Source organism: Pelodiscus sinensis, chromosome 2 (genome assembly GCF_052426305.1).
Source record: "Pelodiscus sinensis isolate ZL-2025 chromosome 2, ASM5242630v1, whole genome shotgun sequence".
In the NCBI taxonomy this organism is placed as follows: domain Eukaryota; kingdom Metazoa; phylum Chordata; order Testudines; family Trionychidae; genus Pelodiscus; species Pelodiscus sinensis.
In genome coordinates, this window is record NC_143053.1 from 134,162,017 (window position 1) to 134,180,733 (window position 18,717).

At 41.3% G+C, this 18,717-nt stretch overlaps 1 protein-coding gene across 3 annotated transcripts in view; it reads left to right on the forward strand.

The window, feature by feature from the left end:
• Positions 1-8,236, forward strand: part of ANKH (ANKH inorganic pyrophosphate transport regulator) — a 176,164-nt gene extending 167,928 nt beyond the window's left edge. For 2 of the 3 annotated variants that reach the window (XM_006117083.5, XM_089776432.1), the window contains exons 10-13: positions 2,180-2,309; positions 4,109-4,232; positions 4,923-5,022; positions 7,726-8,236. In XM_006117083.5, the coding sequence (XP_006117145.3) occupies positions 2,180-2,309; positions 4,109-4,232; positions 4,923-5,022; positions 7,726-7,842 (471 nt within the window). In that variant the 3' untranslated portion in view covers positions 7,843-8,236. Of the gene's footprint in view, positions 1-2,179; positions 2,310-4,108; positions 4,233-4,922; positions 5,023-6,578; positions 6,629-7,725 lie in introns of all 3 variants that reach the window. The other variant, XM_025181659.3, reaches the window with a different exon arrangement.
• Positions 8,237-18,717: the final 10,481 nt, after the last annotated feature.

The following is an 18,717-nucleotide window of genomic DNA, read 5'->3' on the forward strand; positions in this document are numbered from 1 at the left end:
AACATTAGAGTTCCATTAATTGTGTATGTTCTTTGTAGTTCAGTCCCTGGTTTTCTAATAGCAAGGTCATCTTCAAGGTGACTAGCTATCTGCGTCTAAGAAGAAAAAAGCTTTGAAGTTAGTGCAATTAAAACTTCATTGTTCAAACTTTGATTTTTCAGCGATAAAGAACAATTCACTTTATGGCTATTTCTCTTCATTGTGGGTGTCTGAGCATGGGCAATAAAATAAAAGGGTTGATTTGTGCCTGCTCTAAGTTACCTATGAAGTCTAATGCAGAAAGCTCTCCTGCATAGTTACTTTAAGTGGTTTCCCAATAACTGTAACTATACAATATGCAAATCACAGCACTCTTGCTAATGATGGCCACAGTGCAGGAATTCACAATCACTAAGCAGCTATTAGTGTTTGTACTGTCCACATGCAAACCTCTGCATTCTCATTGGTTATTAGATCACTTCTGCTCTGATTGGCCTCTGTATGCTGAATTTTCAAGTTGCTTGCCCGCGAGAGAGATGCCAGCTGAAGCAGAAAATCTCCACTTTTCACATTACAGTGACTCATTTCTTTCTTCCATCTTACTCTTTACACTTATTTTTCAACAGATAATTCAACATCGGCTGTAAAATAGGCTTAAAGCACTGCTGCAAAGTACTTAAAAAACAAATTAGGCCCACATTCACAAAGCTCCTTGGGGATTGGGGCACTGAGCATTGCAATGCCTAGCTTTTAGGCACCTCAAAAATTACAGCAACACAGTAATCCTCAAAGCCTGAGTTAGGTACTTATGCTTCCCCCTACGATGACTGGCGGAGAGGGGTGCATAATAATGCCACCCACAGAAGCCAGAAGGCTAGGTGAGGTGCTGCTTAAGTTATCCAGGAGGAGGAGATGATGAGAGGGGTTTGTCCTACCCTCACATATTCACAGAGTTAATGCAAAAGTCCAGGCTGCCGGGAAGCGCAGCTGGGAATCCCTTTCCTGGAGTCTGGTAATGTAGGCCCCTAAGTTGTTTCTTGTGACAATGAGTTGGATAGCTCTCACTCCACCCATAACAGCCTGGAGAGCAGCTGTGGTGCCTATCTTATAGCTCTTAGCCCAGTGTTTAGAGCACTCACCTGAGATGTGAAACATGCAGGAAATTAGAAATTGGATCCTCTATCTCACTTAAGCCCCATCCACTCCCTCCCCATGCAGTTAGAGGAGGAGGTAGCTAGGAATGTATTGCATTCCGATACTTAAGAGCCACTTGAAATTGTATCCATCACCCTTCAGGAGGATAATATGAACACAGTCCTCAAAAGTACATTAATTCCTCTAGGACTTTGGGAAGAACTTGTGGTTTTTTCCCCCCAGTGCTCTCATTTGATTAATTTCAGGGAAGGTCAGAAAGTTTTGTTTTTCTTACTCTGCTTTATACTTTGTGGTAAAAGCATTTGGGGCCCGGTATTCAGAGCCACTAACCACCCATAACTTCAATAGAAGTCAATGCCAGCAATCAATGCCTAGCACTTCACCAAGTGCAGGGATTGTTCTTACTCTTGGTAAGCGGAAAAGTTCCTTGGAAGACTTCTTCCAACCTTTTCTACTTTAGATTAGTGTCTGGCTAGCCCCTTATGTGCAAAGAAGCCAGAAATTCTAGAATCCAAACATTGTAAAGGTACAGTTTATTAAATTGTCCTGTATATCAATGATTAATTTATGACTGAATTATAACCTGCTGGAGCCTGGGATTTCCTGGTATGCTATATTGCTTCATTTCTGTCATTAGTTTATATGTAAAGAGTCAGCATTGTAGCTAATAGTTAAAGAGGGTAGCTAAGAGTCAGACTGGAAAATTCTAGATTATCAATTCATCATGTGGTCTTGAGCAGATTACTTAACCTTCCTGTATTTCAGTTTACCCATCTGTACCAATAATTTTTGCCAGTCTTACAAGGAAGAACTTAATTTGTTAATGTTTATAACCTCCTCTGAGATCCTTGGATACTACAGATCTTTGAATACAGTAGAAATACCAAATGTTGTTGTACTTACACCTAGCTCTTCCTCCATTTAACACAGAAAATGCTTATGTGATCAGTTAAGGATGTAGATTAGCATCTGAACTTCTGTTGCTCACCTTCCTTGCTTTGGTGTGCAAGCTTCCTAATTTTGTGTATGCAATTCTCTTTTCCAGCTTTGCTTTTTGATGTTTTGGACTCCGAGTACATCAGAGAAGATTTTAGTTGACATAATTGGAGTCGATTTTGCCTTTGCAGAGCTGTGTGTCATCCCTTTGCGCATCTTCTCCTTTTTCCCAATTCCAGGTAAAAATGCAGCAAGGTGTAGCAAGGGTCTGTCAGTAGACAGACACAAAATTAATGTATGTACATGTCTTAAATGGGCTCAGTGGGAAAACTAAAAGCCAATGTGTATCAGTTCTACATGCCTGAGAATATGCATTGTGCACTGTGTGTGTCTGTCCAAGAGTAACTGTGTGTTTGCCCCATGTCTTGGACTAATACACAGTATCAATACACCTTGTAACTGAACAGGGCGTACAAATCCTACTGCAGTGCAAAGAATAAAACTGAATGCTCTCTTTCCTGTTTTTGTGAATGTTTATTACACTACTAACCAAAATATTTGCTTCAAATATGATAATGATGACATGTAAACTTTATAGCCTAGGTGTGCTATTGCTACATTATATAGAGTCCTCCAATGGGGGTATTTATATATAAAAAAGCAAAGATCTATAAGGATTATAATTTCCACGTATGAAGTTCTAATTCATGGGGTCTGTTCCCCACATGACAGACAGGTATCTTATCTTCCTGACATAAAAGGGTGTTATGCATTTTTAATGAGAAGAATGCACCTATCATATGGAATAGGTATTTAAGATATATTTCTATTACCGTATTTTCCGGCGTATAAGGCGACTGGGCGTATAAGACGACCCCCTAATTTTCTAGTTAAAACATAGGTTTTCGTCTTATACTCGCCGTATAAGACTACCCCCCCTTAAGAGGCCAACCGGCAGCACCCCAGCGCCCCTCCGCCTCCCCGGCTTTGCTCCCGGTGTCCCTGGTCTGCTGGAGACGGTCCCCCAGCAGACCAGGGGCACCGGGAGCAAAGCTGCAGCCGTGGCGGGGTCCCGCGCCTCTGAGGCTTCGCCAGAGCAAAGCCTCAGAAACACGGCACCCCGCCGCCGCTTTGGCTTTGCTCCCGGTGCCTCTGGTCTGCTGGGGAGCGTCTCCAGCAGACCAGGGACACCGGGAGCAAAGCCTCTGAGGACGCCGGCAGCGGGACAGCCGCGGCGCGTCTGGGCTGCCCCGCTGCCGGCTTCCCCCGAGGCTTTGCAAAGCCGCGGAGGGGCTCGCGCAGCGGGACAGCCGCGGCGCGTCTGGGCTGCCCCGCTGCCGGCTTCCCCCAAGGCTTTGCAAAGCCGCAGAGGGGCTCGGGCAGCGGGGCAGCCCAGGCGCGCCTGCGCTGTCCCGCTACCGGAGCCCTTCCACGGCTTTGCTCTGCATCTTCCTGGTTTGCAGACCAGGGAGACGCGGAGCAGCTTTTCTCGCCCCGGAGTACACAGGCGGCGGGACCACGAGGTCCCGCAGTCCGTGTCCTCCGGGGCGAGAAAAGCCCCGTTCGTACCTGCAAGTCGGGGACTGCCTGTATACCCGGCGTATAAGACAACCCCCGATTTTTGGGGGATGTTTTTTAGCATAAAAAGTCGTCTTATACGCCGGAAAATACGGTAATGTCACACACACACTTTTGTTTTTAATGGAGTCAAACTATCTTATTCTGAAATGTTTTTAACAGGACATTTTCACACTAAGGGATATTTGCTGTACCTCTGATGGCTTTTTACACCAAAACAATTCTGGACTTTGGGCAAATCAGTTATAAACAAGGGTGATGATGTTGCTATTTTTTATGCTAAAATCTAAATAAATAGTATTATTAGCAATAATAATCCTCAGCTCTTCACTAGTGCTTTTCACCAGCAAATCTCAAAGCACTTTCCAGAAGAGATCAGCAGTATCATTAACATGAAAAACTCTCTTCCTTCATTTTCTGTTCCATATTTTGATTGTTTTTTCTTCCTCTTTTCTTACAGTGACGGTCAGAGCACACTTGACTGGCTGGCTCATGACACTAAAGAAGACATTTGTATTGGCGCCCAGCTCAGTGCTGCGCATCATCGTCCTCATCACTAGTCTCATTGTGCTGCCTTACTTAGGGTAAATTACTCCACTGAGCACAGCTCTAATGGAGCCACTCCCCCCACCCATCCCTATTTCATTGAATAGCTGCCATTATTTAACTCTACATGTTTCTATCAAAGAGACTAAAACAAAACCACGATAGTTTCAAACTCCTGTAAATGATCACTTTCAAAGTGCTAGCCACATGCTATCTCTAGCTAGACAGGTAACTATTGGCTCTTTTTGAAAGTTCTACAGATGCTAATAGAGGCTGTATAGAGAGACCAATATCCACAGGCTGCTATGAAAGCTTACTAGAATTATATAGAAATTATTTTTTTGAAAAATCTTGGCAATAGTTACATAGGAAATGGCATGTTTTCTATAGATTTTTTTTTTTTTAGCTACTTTTTACAACAGAGCTGTCACTCTAAATTAAATTCTATATTTAGCCTTGGGACAGAATTTGGTTTTCTTTATTGTTTTGGGCAATAAAAGATTATATTGGACAATTAGACTATTTAGGAATCAAATACTACTGTAAAATATCAATTATTCTGAGTACCACCACTTAGATTTTTACTCCAGAGAATATTAAATACCTGCCACGTTATACGTTATATAGAAATCATTCATTAAAATATATTGGTTCGGTATTTTACTGAACTTGTAATTTTCTATTTTTATTTTTTTTAAACCCCTACCTTTTCTTTTTGCCATTCTTAGGGTCCATGGAGCCACCCTAGGAGTAGGATCACTTTTAGCTGGTTTTGTAGGAGAATCTACCATGGTTGCAATAGCAGCTTGCTACGTCTGTCGGAAACAGGTAGGAAATTGATTGTATAGCAGTGTTTCTTAAACTTTTTAAGACCAAGGAGCACCAAACAATATTTTTTTATGAGGAACACTAAAGATTGATTGATCGATTAATTGCTCAATAAAAAAAGGTCTGGGGGAAAGTTGAACAAAAAAAAAAGTTGCCTGCCCCTTTAAGGGTGTCCATTTTGAACTCTGTTGTTCTCCAAGGCACACCTCCAACTCGCCACACACCAGTATACCGCAGAACACAGTTTAAGAAACGCTATTGTATAGAATCCAGTGACCATGATAAACATGGATAATTACTATGCAAAATGACAAGTTATATAGAAAACACAATTTTTGTGTAAAGATCACGTAGAAGGTAGGCACAAAAGTGCTAGCTTTATTTTTACCCTGAATAAAATATACACTTAACTGGATGGAAATGGGTTTTCACTTTCATGGACACAAACACACATATGTACAACGTATAGACTTGAACTTGCAAGTTTTAAGCAAGTGAGAATCTTTCTGATACAGTGTGCCCATGCATCTTCCAGTTGCCTCTGTCCAATATATCCTTACACTTAACTTTACTCACATGACTAGAAGTCTCATAGGAGTAGTCATATTAGTCTGTAACTGAAAAAAATTTAACAAACAACAAATAGTTCTGCAATACCTTAGAGACTAACACAAAATGTAAATGGTATCATGAGCTTTCATGGGCACAACCCACTTCTTCCAGGGACTGGACCCTTTACTCCATTCATCGGAAGAAGTGGGTTGTGCTTATGAAAGCACATGATACCATCTATATTTTGTGTTAATCTGTAACGTGCTGCAGGACCACTCTTTATTTCAGTTTTTTCATGACTAGATCCTCTGATTTCAGTGAGGACTCATATGAAAAAGTTATGCATTGGTAGGAATATTTGCAGGATCAGGGCCAATGGGAATCCCCACATAAGGATGGTTTTCCACATGCATAAGATTGCCTGCAGCATTAAGCCCTTACAGATACGTTTTTCAGAATGCTGCACGAGATATTTAGCACGTAACTCCAGTTAAAAGTAGCACAGCATTAATCATATAGTTAGCTAGACAGAACTGGGGGAGTAGAGAGAAGGGAGTGTAAAGAAAAGAATCCTTGCTGCTTTAAAAAAAAAATTAGAAATTTCCATTTAGGCAAAAAAATCAAAAAGCTCTGCTCACTTTTACCACTTTTGCTTTTGTCAAAAAATTATGAAATCAGAACCTACCTAAAAGCTTATGAACTATACACTCCTTATGAACTATACATCCTTAAGAACAGGCTGGATGCCCAGCAGCAGAACAGAGAAATTCATATTACCTCACCCCATGTTGCAGTAAACATGTGGATAAATAGAAAACCTTTGTTTCTCTGTGCTTAATCTTGTTCACTAGCGATATTGAGAAGTCATATATCCCAAGCTATTCTTGGCTTGTAGTTCACAACAAATTTCTGTTTATGCTAATAATTTTATTATTTGCATTGTCACATCTCCTACAGTATTTTTGACCGCCACAATTTTCAAACTAAGTACTTTATTTTTGTAGTGTAATGAAGTGGTAACAACAGCATCTGGATGACCACATTTGCCTGACAGGTATAAATATTACAAGTCCAGTGAATCTGAAATGATCTCTTCACCAGCCAATGTGGTAATTGCACAGCCAACAGTAGCTTTGCATATCAGTTTATTTTCAGCTAAAAGATTAAATATAGGTAAAATGTTTGGGAGCCATTAGCCAGTTTTCTGTATACAACACCAAAGCAATCTTACGCAGCTAAATCAGTCATTTCAGTGGGTTTGACGGGAGAGTTGTACAGATCTTTTCCATAAAGATTGGGCAGCCTGCTGAGAAACAAATAAGGAACAGATGCTTTAGCTTCTTTCATATTGGAGCTGAGGCATTTTAGATTTACTCATGCAAAACATGCTGCACGAATCATAGGACTGTCTTGAAAAAAAACAACATTAAGCCACCTGTGCTCAACAGCAAAGTACTGGGAATACAAGTGGCCTGCCTCATACTGACAGTAGCTCCTCCTGTCAGTAGAGAGCTTGGGTCAGTTGGTAAACACTCCATAAATTTGGCTGTTGCTTTTGTCACTTTCTCATAGGGACAATACTAAGTATTCTGAACTAGGACACAGGAATTCTAAGTTCTGTTCCCAGCTGAGCCATTGATGCTGTGAGCTTGGACAGATGACTTAACTTCCTGGTGACCTAGATTTCCTCTGGGTAAAGGTATGTGACACACGGCCTTGTTCAAATGCATCCCCTGCCCTGCCCCAGCTTTTGCCTTTTGAGAGGAATGTTGCAGTGCTAGTAGATGTCATTATTTTTACTTCTTGTGCTCTTGTCTTGTGACACTTTGGAATTTAGAACACCACCTTTAACTTTATGTACAGTGTTTTCCCTACAGTTATCCTCAAACATTTGTCTCTCAACACCCAAGAGAGGTAACAATAATACCTGTGTTTCAGAGAACAAAATAGATCCATGGGGAGGTTAAAGGAAGTTTCCAAATTAACAGGACAAATCAGTAGTATACCAACAGTTGGAAGCCAGGAATGTTGTATTTTAAACATTAGACCACATTCCTTCTGATAAGGCCTGACATTTGTAGGATTGAGCTAAGGTACAATGAACAGTATAGATGGCCGTATGCTTATGAGTACAACCTCTTTTTGACCCAGAAAAAGAAGCGGAATGAAAATGAGACAGCTACGGAAGGCGAAGACTCAGCAATGACTGACATACCACAGATAGAAGAAATGACAGACATTGTAGAAATGAGAGAAGAGAATGAATAATAAATGGGACCTGATTGTTCTCTGCAGGGACAAATAGAATGACACTTCAGCATCTTTTCTTCTCTCATACTTATTTTTTTGTTTTTATTTTTGTAATGAAGAGGCCTTGATTTAAAAGGCTTCAGATAAATTCTCTAGCATACTGAGTATGCTCACACTTATGAGGGACCTAAACAAAGGTCTTTGCTTTTGCTTGGTCAATTGAATTTGTTTTCTTGCTCCATGCAAACTCAAAAGATATGGCTGCATCATACAAAAGGGCATTTTTCTCACACATTCATCTTCTTTGGACAATCCGCATTTATCAACCAAAGCCCTCTGTGTCTGTGTCATTGACTCTGCTGCTTTTCTTCTCTCTATCAATTTTTTTCTTTTGTTGTTGAGTATTTTTTTTTTTTAAAACAGCCTTTGAAAATGCAACTTTATTTCATTTGCTTGACAATGATTTTGCTATCTAAACAAATGTACTGTGGTGGGCCATTATGATTTGTTTTCACTCCTCATTCAATGTTATGCTGTATATTATTACAAAACAAGATAGGAAGGCATGAGTTCCAATGAGCATATGGTATATAAAAATAATAAAAGGGATGCGAGAAATACAGGACAAAAATGCTCTTTAGCCTTCCTTAAATTATCTGAGGGGGAAGATTTTTCCAAAATGGTACACATTAAGAAGTTTTATAGATCATTGTTCCCAAGTCTTGCATATCATTTCCATATAATCAGTTTCCATTCGCCTTTCCGGAAGAGGATGCTACAGTTGGTGGAGTGGTGCATGTGTGTCTAAGGGTACGTCTACACTGCAGTAAAACATCCGCAGCTAGTCTGTGTTAGCTGACTTGGGGTATGTCTACACTGCAGAGTTTTTCCGGAAAAAATTACACTTATGTCCACACTGCTATGGCGTTCTTTCAACCAAGTCAAAAGAACGGAGAGGTTTTTCCGACAGCGGTAAACCTCTTTCTACGAGGAAGAAGCCTTTTTTCAAATAAGCTTTTTCGGAAAAAGACGTGTGTGGATGCGGAAGAATGTTTTTTCGAAAGAGGCCCCCAGGAAAAAGCACAGGTGCTCTTGTGGCCACTCTGTCCACAGTAATCACAACTAAAATGCGAGAGGGCCTCCTATCAGTATGGACTCTATCTTTTGAAAAAGCAGATTGCTTTTTTGGTGCGCTTTGGCTGTGTGGATGCTCTCTTTCAAAAATGTTTTTCCGGAAGATCTCTTCTGGAAAAGCTTCTTCCAAACGAAGCCTGCAGTCTAGATGTAGCCTAAGGCTCTTGGGATATGGGTGTGCCACTGTACAGTTTCAGGTAGATTTTGGGCTGGAACACAAGCCTAGAGGTTTACATCACATTTATGGCCCCTTAGCCCAGACCCTGTAAGCCCCATCACCTGACACCAGGGGTGTTTTATTGCAATGTACATGTGCCCATCTCTCCAAAGGGAGAAGGTGTAGAAAAGTTTTACCAAAATTCTGGTCCACTGATCATAAGTTCTGTGTACAATTAATTTTTAAAGTAGTTTGCTACACAATTATTTCTACAATCTGTTCAAAAACATACATATAGCTTAGAGTGTAGCCCCTTAATACATGCAGCCGTACTAAATATATAGGGAGATTTCTTTAACCTGATTCCCTATAAAAAGTAAATCCAAATCAATGTGGGAGAAATTTGTGTGCCTGCCACAATGGTGAAGTCCCACATTAAGAATCCAATTCTACAATTCTTGCTCACACTGAGTAGCCCTTGTGAGAGGAGTTTCATGGGAATGAGGAGAACTGCTCGCCACATGAATAAGTGTTGAAATGCTGTGCCATGTAAACAAGGTGGGCATTGTTAGGCTTAAGTACGGCTTAAATATCATAGAGGACCTTCGTATGAGAGATGGGTATTAGGATGAATTTCATCCTATATGATACATCCGTAAATTATGAATTTAAATTTTATTTAGTAAAGTATATTTTTGTAAGTTTTAGAAGTGAATTATTATTTAATTATGGACAAATTTAGTTTCTACATTACTTACTCAGTAGTCCTTATGCTTCACAGAACTGATCAACTCTAAAATTATTATTTTAAACGTTATATCAATATGTGTATATATACATATCTGTGTATAAATATATATATTGTATATTATGTGTAATTTATTTTAGGTTACAATACACTTCCTATTGTTCAAAGTTGAGTAAAAAAATTTATAATACAATACAATATTTTCTCATATACTGGTTATACCAGTAGTGAAACATATTGTATCAATGAACATTGCATTTTATTTGCATCGTTTGTACTGTTTGTTATACGTACAACTGCAATAAGATAAAAAATGAAATTTTGAATGAGAGTTGCAAAAATCAGTCCATTGCTATTGAAAATGGTGCCACGGGAGAGGTGAAACGTAATGAGTTTTAATGCTATTAGGAGGGTTTTTTTTCCCCCACTATTTCTTATAGTAGAAGAAATACATTCACCAACTTTGTGCGGTATTAGACAGTGCACATATAACTTAATTCATGAGTGTAGACACACACAGCCATGTGTATATACCCTGTATATAGATTGATGTAATTACAGTGACCAGTTCAAGGTCTAATCTCTATTGCCATAATTTTGTTTTATCTGATACATCTGGGTTCAAGTTTGCAACATACAGTGTTTTTGACAAAAGCAGAGCTAAACTAAGAAAATAATTTATTGTAATATTTCTGCTGGTACCTGACTAGAAATTTAAGCAGCAGTATTTTTGAATAGTTGTGAGCTTTAAATATTTATGTAGTTAAAAATTTTATAAAAACAGCAAAAATTAAAAATGAATATTTAAATGCTAAAGCTTTTTGTTTAGCTAAAAGTTTTAGCGTATGCAAATACCAGAATCTTGATGACACAACTGAATGTGTTCAGCTAGTATCATTGTAGTGACTTTCAAATGAGGAAAAAATGTTCAATATTCCTTGTATGATGAATCTAGAAAAATCAGTGATCAAGGGAAAGAAGGGTTTGAGTTAGATTTCAGATATACTTTTATAGCACTGCATGGCTTGTGTAATGACTATTTGATACCATTTCCAATGTGTTGTGCATTTCCTTAAATTGTATTATTACAGAATTAGACATGTTTCTACACTACATAATTTAGAACATCATGAAACAGTGGGCTATCTAGTCTGTACTGCAATGAACACATGTCAGTTGTATGGACACCCATAGGAGGATTATGTAAAACACGCTCTTCTGCACTATTTTTGGCATTTTTCATGAGTAAAATTTTCAAAAGATTGTTTTGCACCGAACTCTCAATGAAAGTCCATAGTTTAGAATCATTTAGGTGTCTGTGAAAATTTTACCCAATACCTTTTCTTTTCTAAAAGGACTTTGTTGAATTCCAGTAGCTTCCCCTACGTATGGCTATTTCATTATTATTATGCTATTATTGTGGCAGATATAAAGTTATCCCCTTGCTGAAGAACTAGGTACAGTCGTTTCATGAGTGAATCTGTAGAGAGATGCTAGCCTTTTCATGTGTGTTGGAAATTGCTAAATTATTAATATTAAACCATAACACAAGAAGAACAAAACTGGTTTGTATTCTACAGCTCAAGCTTAAGACTGTGTGAACATGCTTTACATGTCTAAAAACAAGAGATGAGTGCTGATGATTTTTAGATATTTGTGGATATTTAATATATACACAGAGTTATTGTACTTCCTTTACAGATTCTTTGATACTGAAGGAGCATTCGTTACGCTTATGGCAGCTTTCTCTCACTTACTAAACCATGGGCTTGATAAAGAAGGATCTAGACTAGATTACCTGGAAGTGAGTGATGGGATACCACATGGTTCCCAGTAAACAGCTCAACTTCCCCTTTAGTGGCACAGATGTGCAAGGAAGATAAGTAAATGGTCTGCCTGGTAGCTAGTGCTCCACAGGCAGGGACATAGGATGGGGGAATTACAGAAGATTGCAGGTTTTCTTTTTTGCTTATTTTGCTGTCTTATAACTATTTCCTTTTGAGGAACAAATCTTGCTGTCTGCTTTAGTATTATTTTCTGCTGAATCATGGCAGCATCTCACAGACACACAAGGGCTACGTCTAGATTGGCATGATTTTCCGCAAATGCTTTTAACTGAGAAGTTTTCCGTTAAAAGCATTTGCAGAGAAGAGCATCTAGATTGGCATGGACACTTTTCCGCAAAAGCACTTTTTGCGGAAAAGCATCTGTGCCAACCTAGGCGCTTTTTTGCGCAAAACAGTACTGTGCTGTCTACACTGGCTCTCTTGTGCAAATGATTTGTGCAAGAGGGTTTTTGCCCAAACGGGAGCAGCATAGTATTTCCGCAAGAAGCACTGGTTTCTTACAGTAGGAAGTCAGTGTTCTTGCAGAAATTCAAGCGGCCAATGTAGACAGCTAGCAAGTTTTTCCGCAAAAGCAGCTGATTTTGCAGAAAAACTTGCCAGTCTAGACACAGCTAAGGGGTCTAAAATAAGCAGTCAGCTGATGACACCAGGAGAGCATGGCAAGCTGCCATGAATGAGAAGCACTAATCATTTTTAAGATTACTTGTTCAAATCCAACATTTTGAAGGATGGCTTCTGTTATTTAAACAGCATGGTGAGATGGCTTTCATTTCTGCTTTGTTAGAGCCTGGTGATCCCGTATTTAGAAATGGCCCATCATTGGTGGCAGGAGGCAATTTCAGCTGCCTCGTCCTGCTCAGGCTAGAGTGCACTACTGGATTATTGGTAGGGCTTGATCTTGCTTTGATTAGAAGCAGCTACAGATTCTCTCTGCAACTGGTAGGCTACAAAATTCTCTGTTCATTTAAAGTCATCTTGCAGGGATTTGAGAATTATAAAATGAAAGTGTCAGTTCTGCTAAGCATTTTATTTTCCTAATGTGACAGATTAAACAGAGCCGTGGATTATCAGTGCTTAATTTACAGTTTCATCAGCAATGGACAGTACCTCCCTAACCCCTTTATGTTTGTTTATAATTACTACCAAGACGTAGCTAATAGAACAGGCCTGGGCAAAATGTGGCCAAGCCACCAGATCTGGCCTGCGGATGTAGAAGGGAGCTCCTAGCAGGCTCTCCTGCTTGCCCTGCACACTGCTTAGAAAAGCAATGGTGGGGCTGCTGTTTCTCTTTAAAAACTGAGTACGGAGGGGGGAAAGCTTAAAGCATAACTCCTACCCCCAGCACAACCCCATTGGCCAGCTTCTGGCCATAGAAGCTGCCTGTTTGAATAACAGGCAACATACAAAGCACCATGCCCCCCTCCCTTCCTGCTCAGTTATTCACACAAGCACCACTGCTAGTGCAGCTGCCAAGCTGGCTGGCTGAGAAACTTGTTAAGCTCTGCAAGCATTTAGCTCTACAGGCAGGCTGGTAGGGCTGCTGGCTGGTAAGTCTCCTGGCACTCCACCCCCTCCAGTCCCCAACCTTCTGCTCCCCCCCACCCACTCAACATATCCAAATCCTCTGCCCCCCTCCTGCACCCATACCCCCCTCCCAGATCCGGTATCCCAATCCTCTTGTACTCTAGATCAATATCCCCTGGTACCCGAAGTTGCAACCCAACTGCTACACCTCAGGCCCTGCCCTAGGTCACAGACCCCACTTTCCCTCCTGCACCCCAATCCCTTACCCCAAGGTCCCTTCTGCACGCAACCTCCATCCCAGACCCCATGTCTCCTCCATTAATATCTTGGAAGAGTGTGGCTTTTGGCCACTTTCCAAAATCTTGGGGTGGGCCCCCCCATCAAAAATTATTTTCCATCCCTGTAATAGAGGCTATTGATGCATGAATACAAACTACATGATTGCTGTGGTATTAATACTAACTGAGCCACAGCGTTTGGCAAGAACAGGGCTTAAGCATTGCACTCTGATACTCCCGCAGAATTATACTAGGCCAAAAGTTAAAGCCTTTACAGCTTGCAAGCAAAACTGTATGTGGTTTGGGGAATGACGTGTTAATGTTAGATCAGCAGAAGGCAAAAACCTACTGATTTTTCTATTGAAATGGACCAAGGGCTTTTCCCAGATCCCACGATTAGCCTACCATTACATCTCACATGGCACTATAGTCGTTGGTCCTTACCGTTTTTCAAAAATTTTATTTTATTTTTAAAATCAGACTGTTACCACCACAAGTTCAAATAAATGAATAATATCAAGCCCTGCAAATCCCCATTGACAAGAGTTTCCACTACCCGTCACTCTATATTTGGGACAATCTCAGTAGTCTATGGTATTACTCATCTCCTGTCCATAGGAAGTAGATGCTCTCACACTTATATTGGCAGCTGAGACCTGATTCAGTCACACACTGATGCAGTGTCATGACATAGAGGTACAATCATGACAGCTGTGACATAGTTACTTCCGTCTGACAGGGCAAACACAAATACTCCAGCATTCAATCTCTACTTTCTATAATCACCAAGAAATTCATGGGCAAAATATAAAAGAAATATACTGTTGCTTTCTATATGCTTTTACAGATTTTGGACCCCATCAGGGAAAATACTGCTCTCTAGCAATACAAGATCTTGTCAGAGTGTATTATTGGCTCAACTCAAGGTCTTATATTTATTAGTAGTTTGTCACCAATTTATCTGTTGTTTGTCATCTTCAGAATCTTCCCTTGTGTCTGTTAGAGAAAGCCACCAAAAAAAGGACAGACTAAGGGCATGTCTACACAGCAGTGTTATTTTGGAGTAACATCCGTTATGCACTGTCTACACAAGAAGCCCATTATTTTGAAATACATTTGAAATAACGGGTTTCTTACTCTGACTTCCTGTAAACCTTGTTGTACGAGGATTAAGGAAGTCATTGGAATAACAAGTTATTTCAAAATAAGTGCTGTGTAGACCGTGCCAAATTTTGAAATAGGCTACGCAATTTCATTTCCATTTCATATATCATTTGGATTCCAGGGGCCAATGTTACTTTTAAAAGCACATCTGAAAATGTTCATTTGTGACTGAGCATAACAGGTTACCTAGAAAAGGAGAGAGAAATCTCATTTCCACAAGCAATCTTGTCATTATTTTTTCCCTATTCAATCCCCCCAAACACATCATAAAGACTCCACTACGTGTGGGGGGAGGAATAAATCAGGTACCAAAGACAACTAAAAATATTAGTATGCGCCTTATTTTATAGTTGGAGTAATATCTGCTTTACCCGCAAGCACAAGAAAGAAAAGGTTGACAATTCTTTTGAAATAACATAACTTTGAACTAGAATGATCATGTGGAGTGTGTGTGCATGAGTGCGACAAGGATTGACACCATATCACTGGCACTGAATTTAATGTTGTTTTTTCAAGAGCTGTGCTAATGTAAGGATGGTGGAGCTGGATGTAAAGGCTAAGAAATGAGGTGGTTTCCCCTCCTCCGCCCCCCCCAGCTATCGTTGGAATGGAGAGGCTATCATAAGTAACTTTGATGTTCTCTTATGAGTTACTGATTTGTTCACCTCATTTGCAGATAGAATATATTTATAAAACAATGATCTTAAAAACAGTGACTAATTAAAAATAGCTTGTTCATACAGACTAATGTACCATCACTTTTTTGAAGTAACCGAGTTGGAAGTGCACTTTGCTTAACTCAAGACTTGACCTGAGCTTGCTGCAATATATTGTATTTTACTGTATAGCAAACGCACAAGCCTAGGACCCCAGCCTCTATTTTTTAATTGAGAAGAACAAAGAAATGAGAATGATGGGTGGTGTTTTATAACCCCACTACCCCTTAAGTAAAGTTTTGATCTGTCAGTTTTTGAGCCGGAAATGGAATGTCAGGTTGCAACTCTTAGATGTGCTTTTGGTAACAGATCTCTGTGATGTGGGCTAGTAAATCTGTCTGCTGAAAAAGATGGAAATTCCTCCTTGCAGGCCTTGGGAGAAGAATCCTAGAGCTGGAAGAGACCTCAGAAGGTCAAGTCAAGCTCCTTGCCCAAGGCAGGACCAGTCCCAACTCAATCAACCCAGCCAGGGCTTTGTCAAGCCGAAACTTAAAAATCTCTAAGGCTGGAGAGTCCACCATCACTCTAAGTAACCCCTTCCAGTGCTTCACCTCTCTCCTAGGAAGCTGGGAATTGATCACTTTTGAAGAGTGCTTAAGAGAGACAATTTTTTTTCTTCCCGTGGCAGCTTCAGGCTTTGCCCTTCCATCCCCACCTGCAATTTGAGTAGGGTTCTTTCCTGGAGCCAGCTCTTCAGAGGATGTAGAGAAAACCTTCCCTTTTAACAGGAGCTACAATTAAACACTGAGGGATCCAATTCTGGATTTTTACAGCTGGAGCTCGTTTTAGGGGGATGGGCAGTGCAGTCTAGCAGCTCTCCCTAGCACTAGGGGTATTCTGGATATCTCAGTTGAGTGAAAGAGCTATGCTACTCGAAAAGTGTGCAGAATGTGTATGGCTTTACTCCAATGGCCAGTGCAGAAAGACCCTCTCCTTTCTCATTCCTTTGCTGGGTGCCTGACTTCACTGCAGGTATTAGATAACCCCAGCTTTATGGGTGGACAATATAAGGGCAGATGTTACAGCTGCCCCTTTCTCTCTAGGAAGCAAGTTCCACATGACCTCCCTCCACTCATCATGCTCTTGTGCAGGGGAGCCACAACCTCACCCTACCACCTACTGATGGATGTGAAGGGGGAGAATCGCTTTCACAGCAAGGAATTAGTATTGAGATGGCCTGTCAGGACAGGTGCTATTAAAGTGCTCGGCGAGAAATGACTCCTAGCAGCTATGAATCATTTTCAGTAAAGGGCTTGAGGCAGGTTGACATCTTAAGGGGCTGTTGTGAGGAGAGCATCACTAGTGGTGGTGGGGTACTTGGAAATGACGAGGAGCAGCACCAGAGCAATGCCTGTAAATTAACATTGTGTTCTAATTGTGCCTTTGGAGTCTCAAAAACTGACTGCGCAGGTACCACACAATAAGTATTTTAAGAGAGGAGTAGCACACAAGGTAGGGAGGTGAAGTAGTGTTTAATTAGCTAATTGAGTGATCAATGGAATTTGTTGCCTACTCAATTAGTCGATGGGGGGGGGGGGTGCTCGCTAACCTTGCTGTTGCTCTGAAGTTTAACTGTAGTAGGAGTGAAGTACACAGGCAGCCCAGCTCTTACTACATTTCAACTGCAGAGCCACAGTAGGGCTAGTTCCCAGTGGCCATGGGAGCTGGGACTAAGCAGTCCTGGGTTGTGCTGGCTCTGGGACCACTGCAGCTCTGCCTCCCCCTCCTGCACCATGGAGACAGGGCTGGGGGAACTGGCTTTTAAGCTGGCTGAAACAAAGGCAGCAAGTGGGGGGGGGGCAGCAAGTAGTGACTAGACTACCCGATAACCCTAAGCTTATGGGTAGATGACTACTCGAGTAGTAGCTTACATGCCTACTACAAGGCTGTGTCTACACTGGGCCACTTATTCCAGAAAATCAGCCGCTTTTCCGGAATAAGCTGCGAGCTGTCTACACTGGCCCTTGAATTTCCAGAAAAGCAACGACGCTCTACTGTACAAAATCAGCTGCTATTCCGGAAAAATTATTCTGCTGCCGCTTGGGCATAAGTCCTTATTCCGGAACACTGTTCTGGAAAAGGGCCAGTGTAGACAGCCCAGTAGTCTTTTCCGGAAAAAAGCCCCGATCGTGAAAATGGCGATCGGGGCTCTTTTCTGGAAAAGCGCGTCTACATTGGCCACAGACACTTTTCCGGAAAAAGGGCTTTTCCAGAAAAGCAGTCTGCCACTGTAGACGCTCCTTTTCCAGAAAAACGGAATAGTATTCCATTTTAAGCATTTCCGGAAATTCATGCCAGTGTAGACACAGCCCAAGGGTATTATGATGAACTTCCCACTGAAGAGTGTTGCTACTTCTGAACAGCCTGCTCGTGCAAGGGGAGGGGACATGCACAGCTTTTGTCATGAGGCTGTTGTTGAAAAGCTGGGGTTTTGGCAACACCATGATAAAATGGGGGAAATGCCAGGCTGGCCAGCAGGCCATACTTTACTTAAGGCAGTGGTCACCAACCCATAGAGGAGGATCTACTGGTCCTGCGTGGAGCTGCTGACCTCGATTAGTTTGTCTGGGAGGTTAAGTGCTAGCACTTCAGTTGCCGCCCCCCCCCCCCCCCCCCATGGCCCTGCTGCTCCAGCCCAGTGCCTCGGAGCTGCTCTCTGGGCGCCTTCTTGTTTGGGGGAGACAGCAGCTGGGGGGGCTGATGTCACTCTGTCCCTCTCCTGTGTATCCCACCTTCACAGAATAAGGGGGGCAGGGCCTCAGAGAAGGGGTGGGACAGGGGTACTTGGGTTTGCGCACGATCCTCGAGTTACAAATTCAAAGAGTGAGCTTGTGCTTAAAAAGGTTGGCGTCCACTGCTTTAAGGGATGCTACAATATGAATATGACCCAGTTCTATGCACTTAACATACTTCTAGGGAAAAGAGCTTAATTTTTACATTTCTGCATGATTCAAAGAAAGCTAAACACTAACACCAGGCAGATGTGTATTTCATAATTTCATTTCAGATGTGCACCACTAGAAGTCTTTCAGGGCCAGATACTTTTCAGTCCAAGTTCAAAGACTTTTAATGAATGGCAACCCTTAGGCTACATCTACGTTGGCAGCTTCTTGCACAAGAACTGTTTGCAGAAGAGTTCCTGTGCAAAAAGGCTTCCACAAGAGCATGTCTATACTAGCATGTGCTTTTGCACAAGACCATCTATGGCAGTGTGGATGCTCTCTTGTGCAAGAAAGTTCTGACAGTCATTTTAGCCATAGGGGTTTCTTGTTCAAAAATTCATGTTGCCTGTCTACACTGCCCTGTTATGCAAGAGGGCTTATTC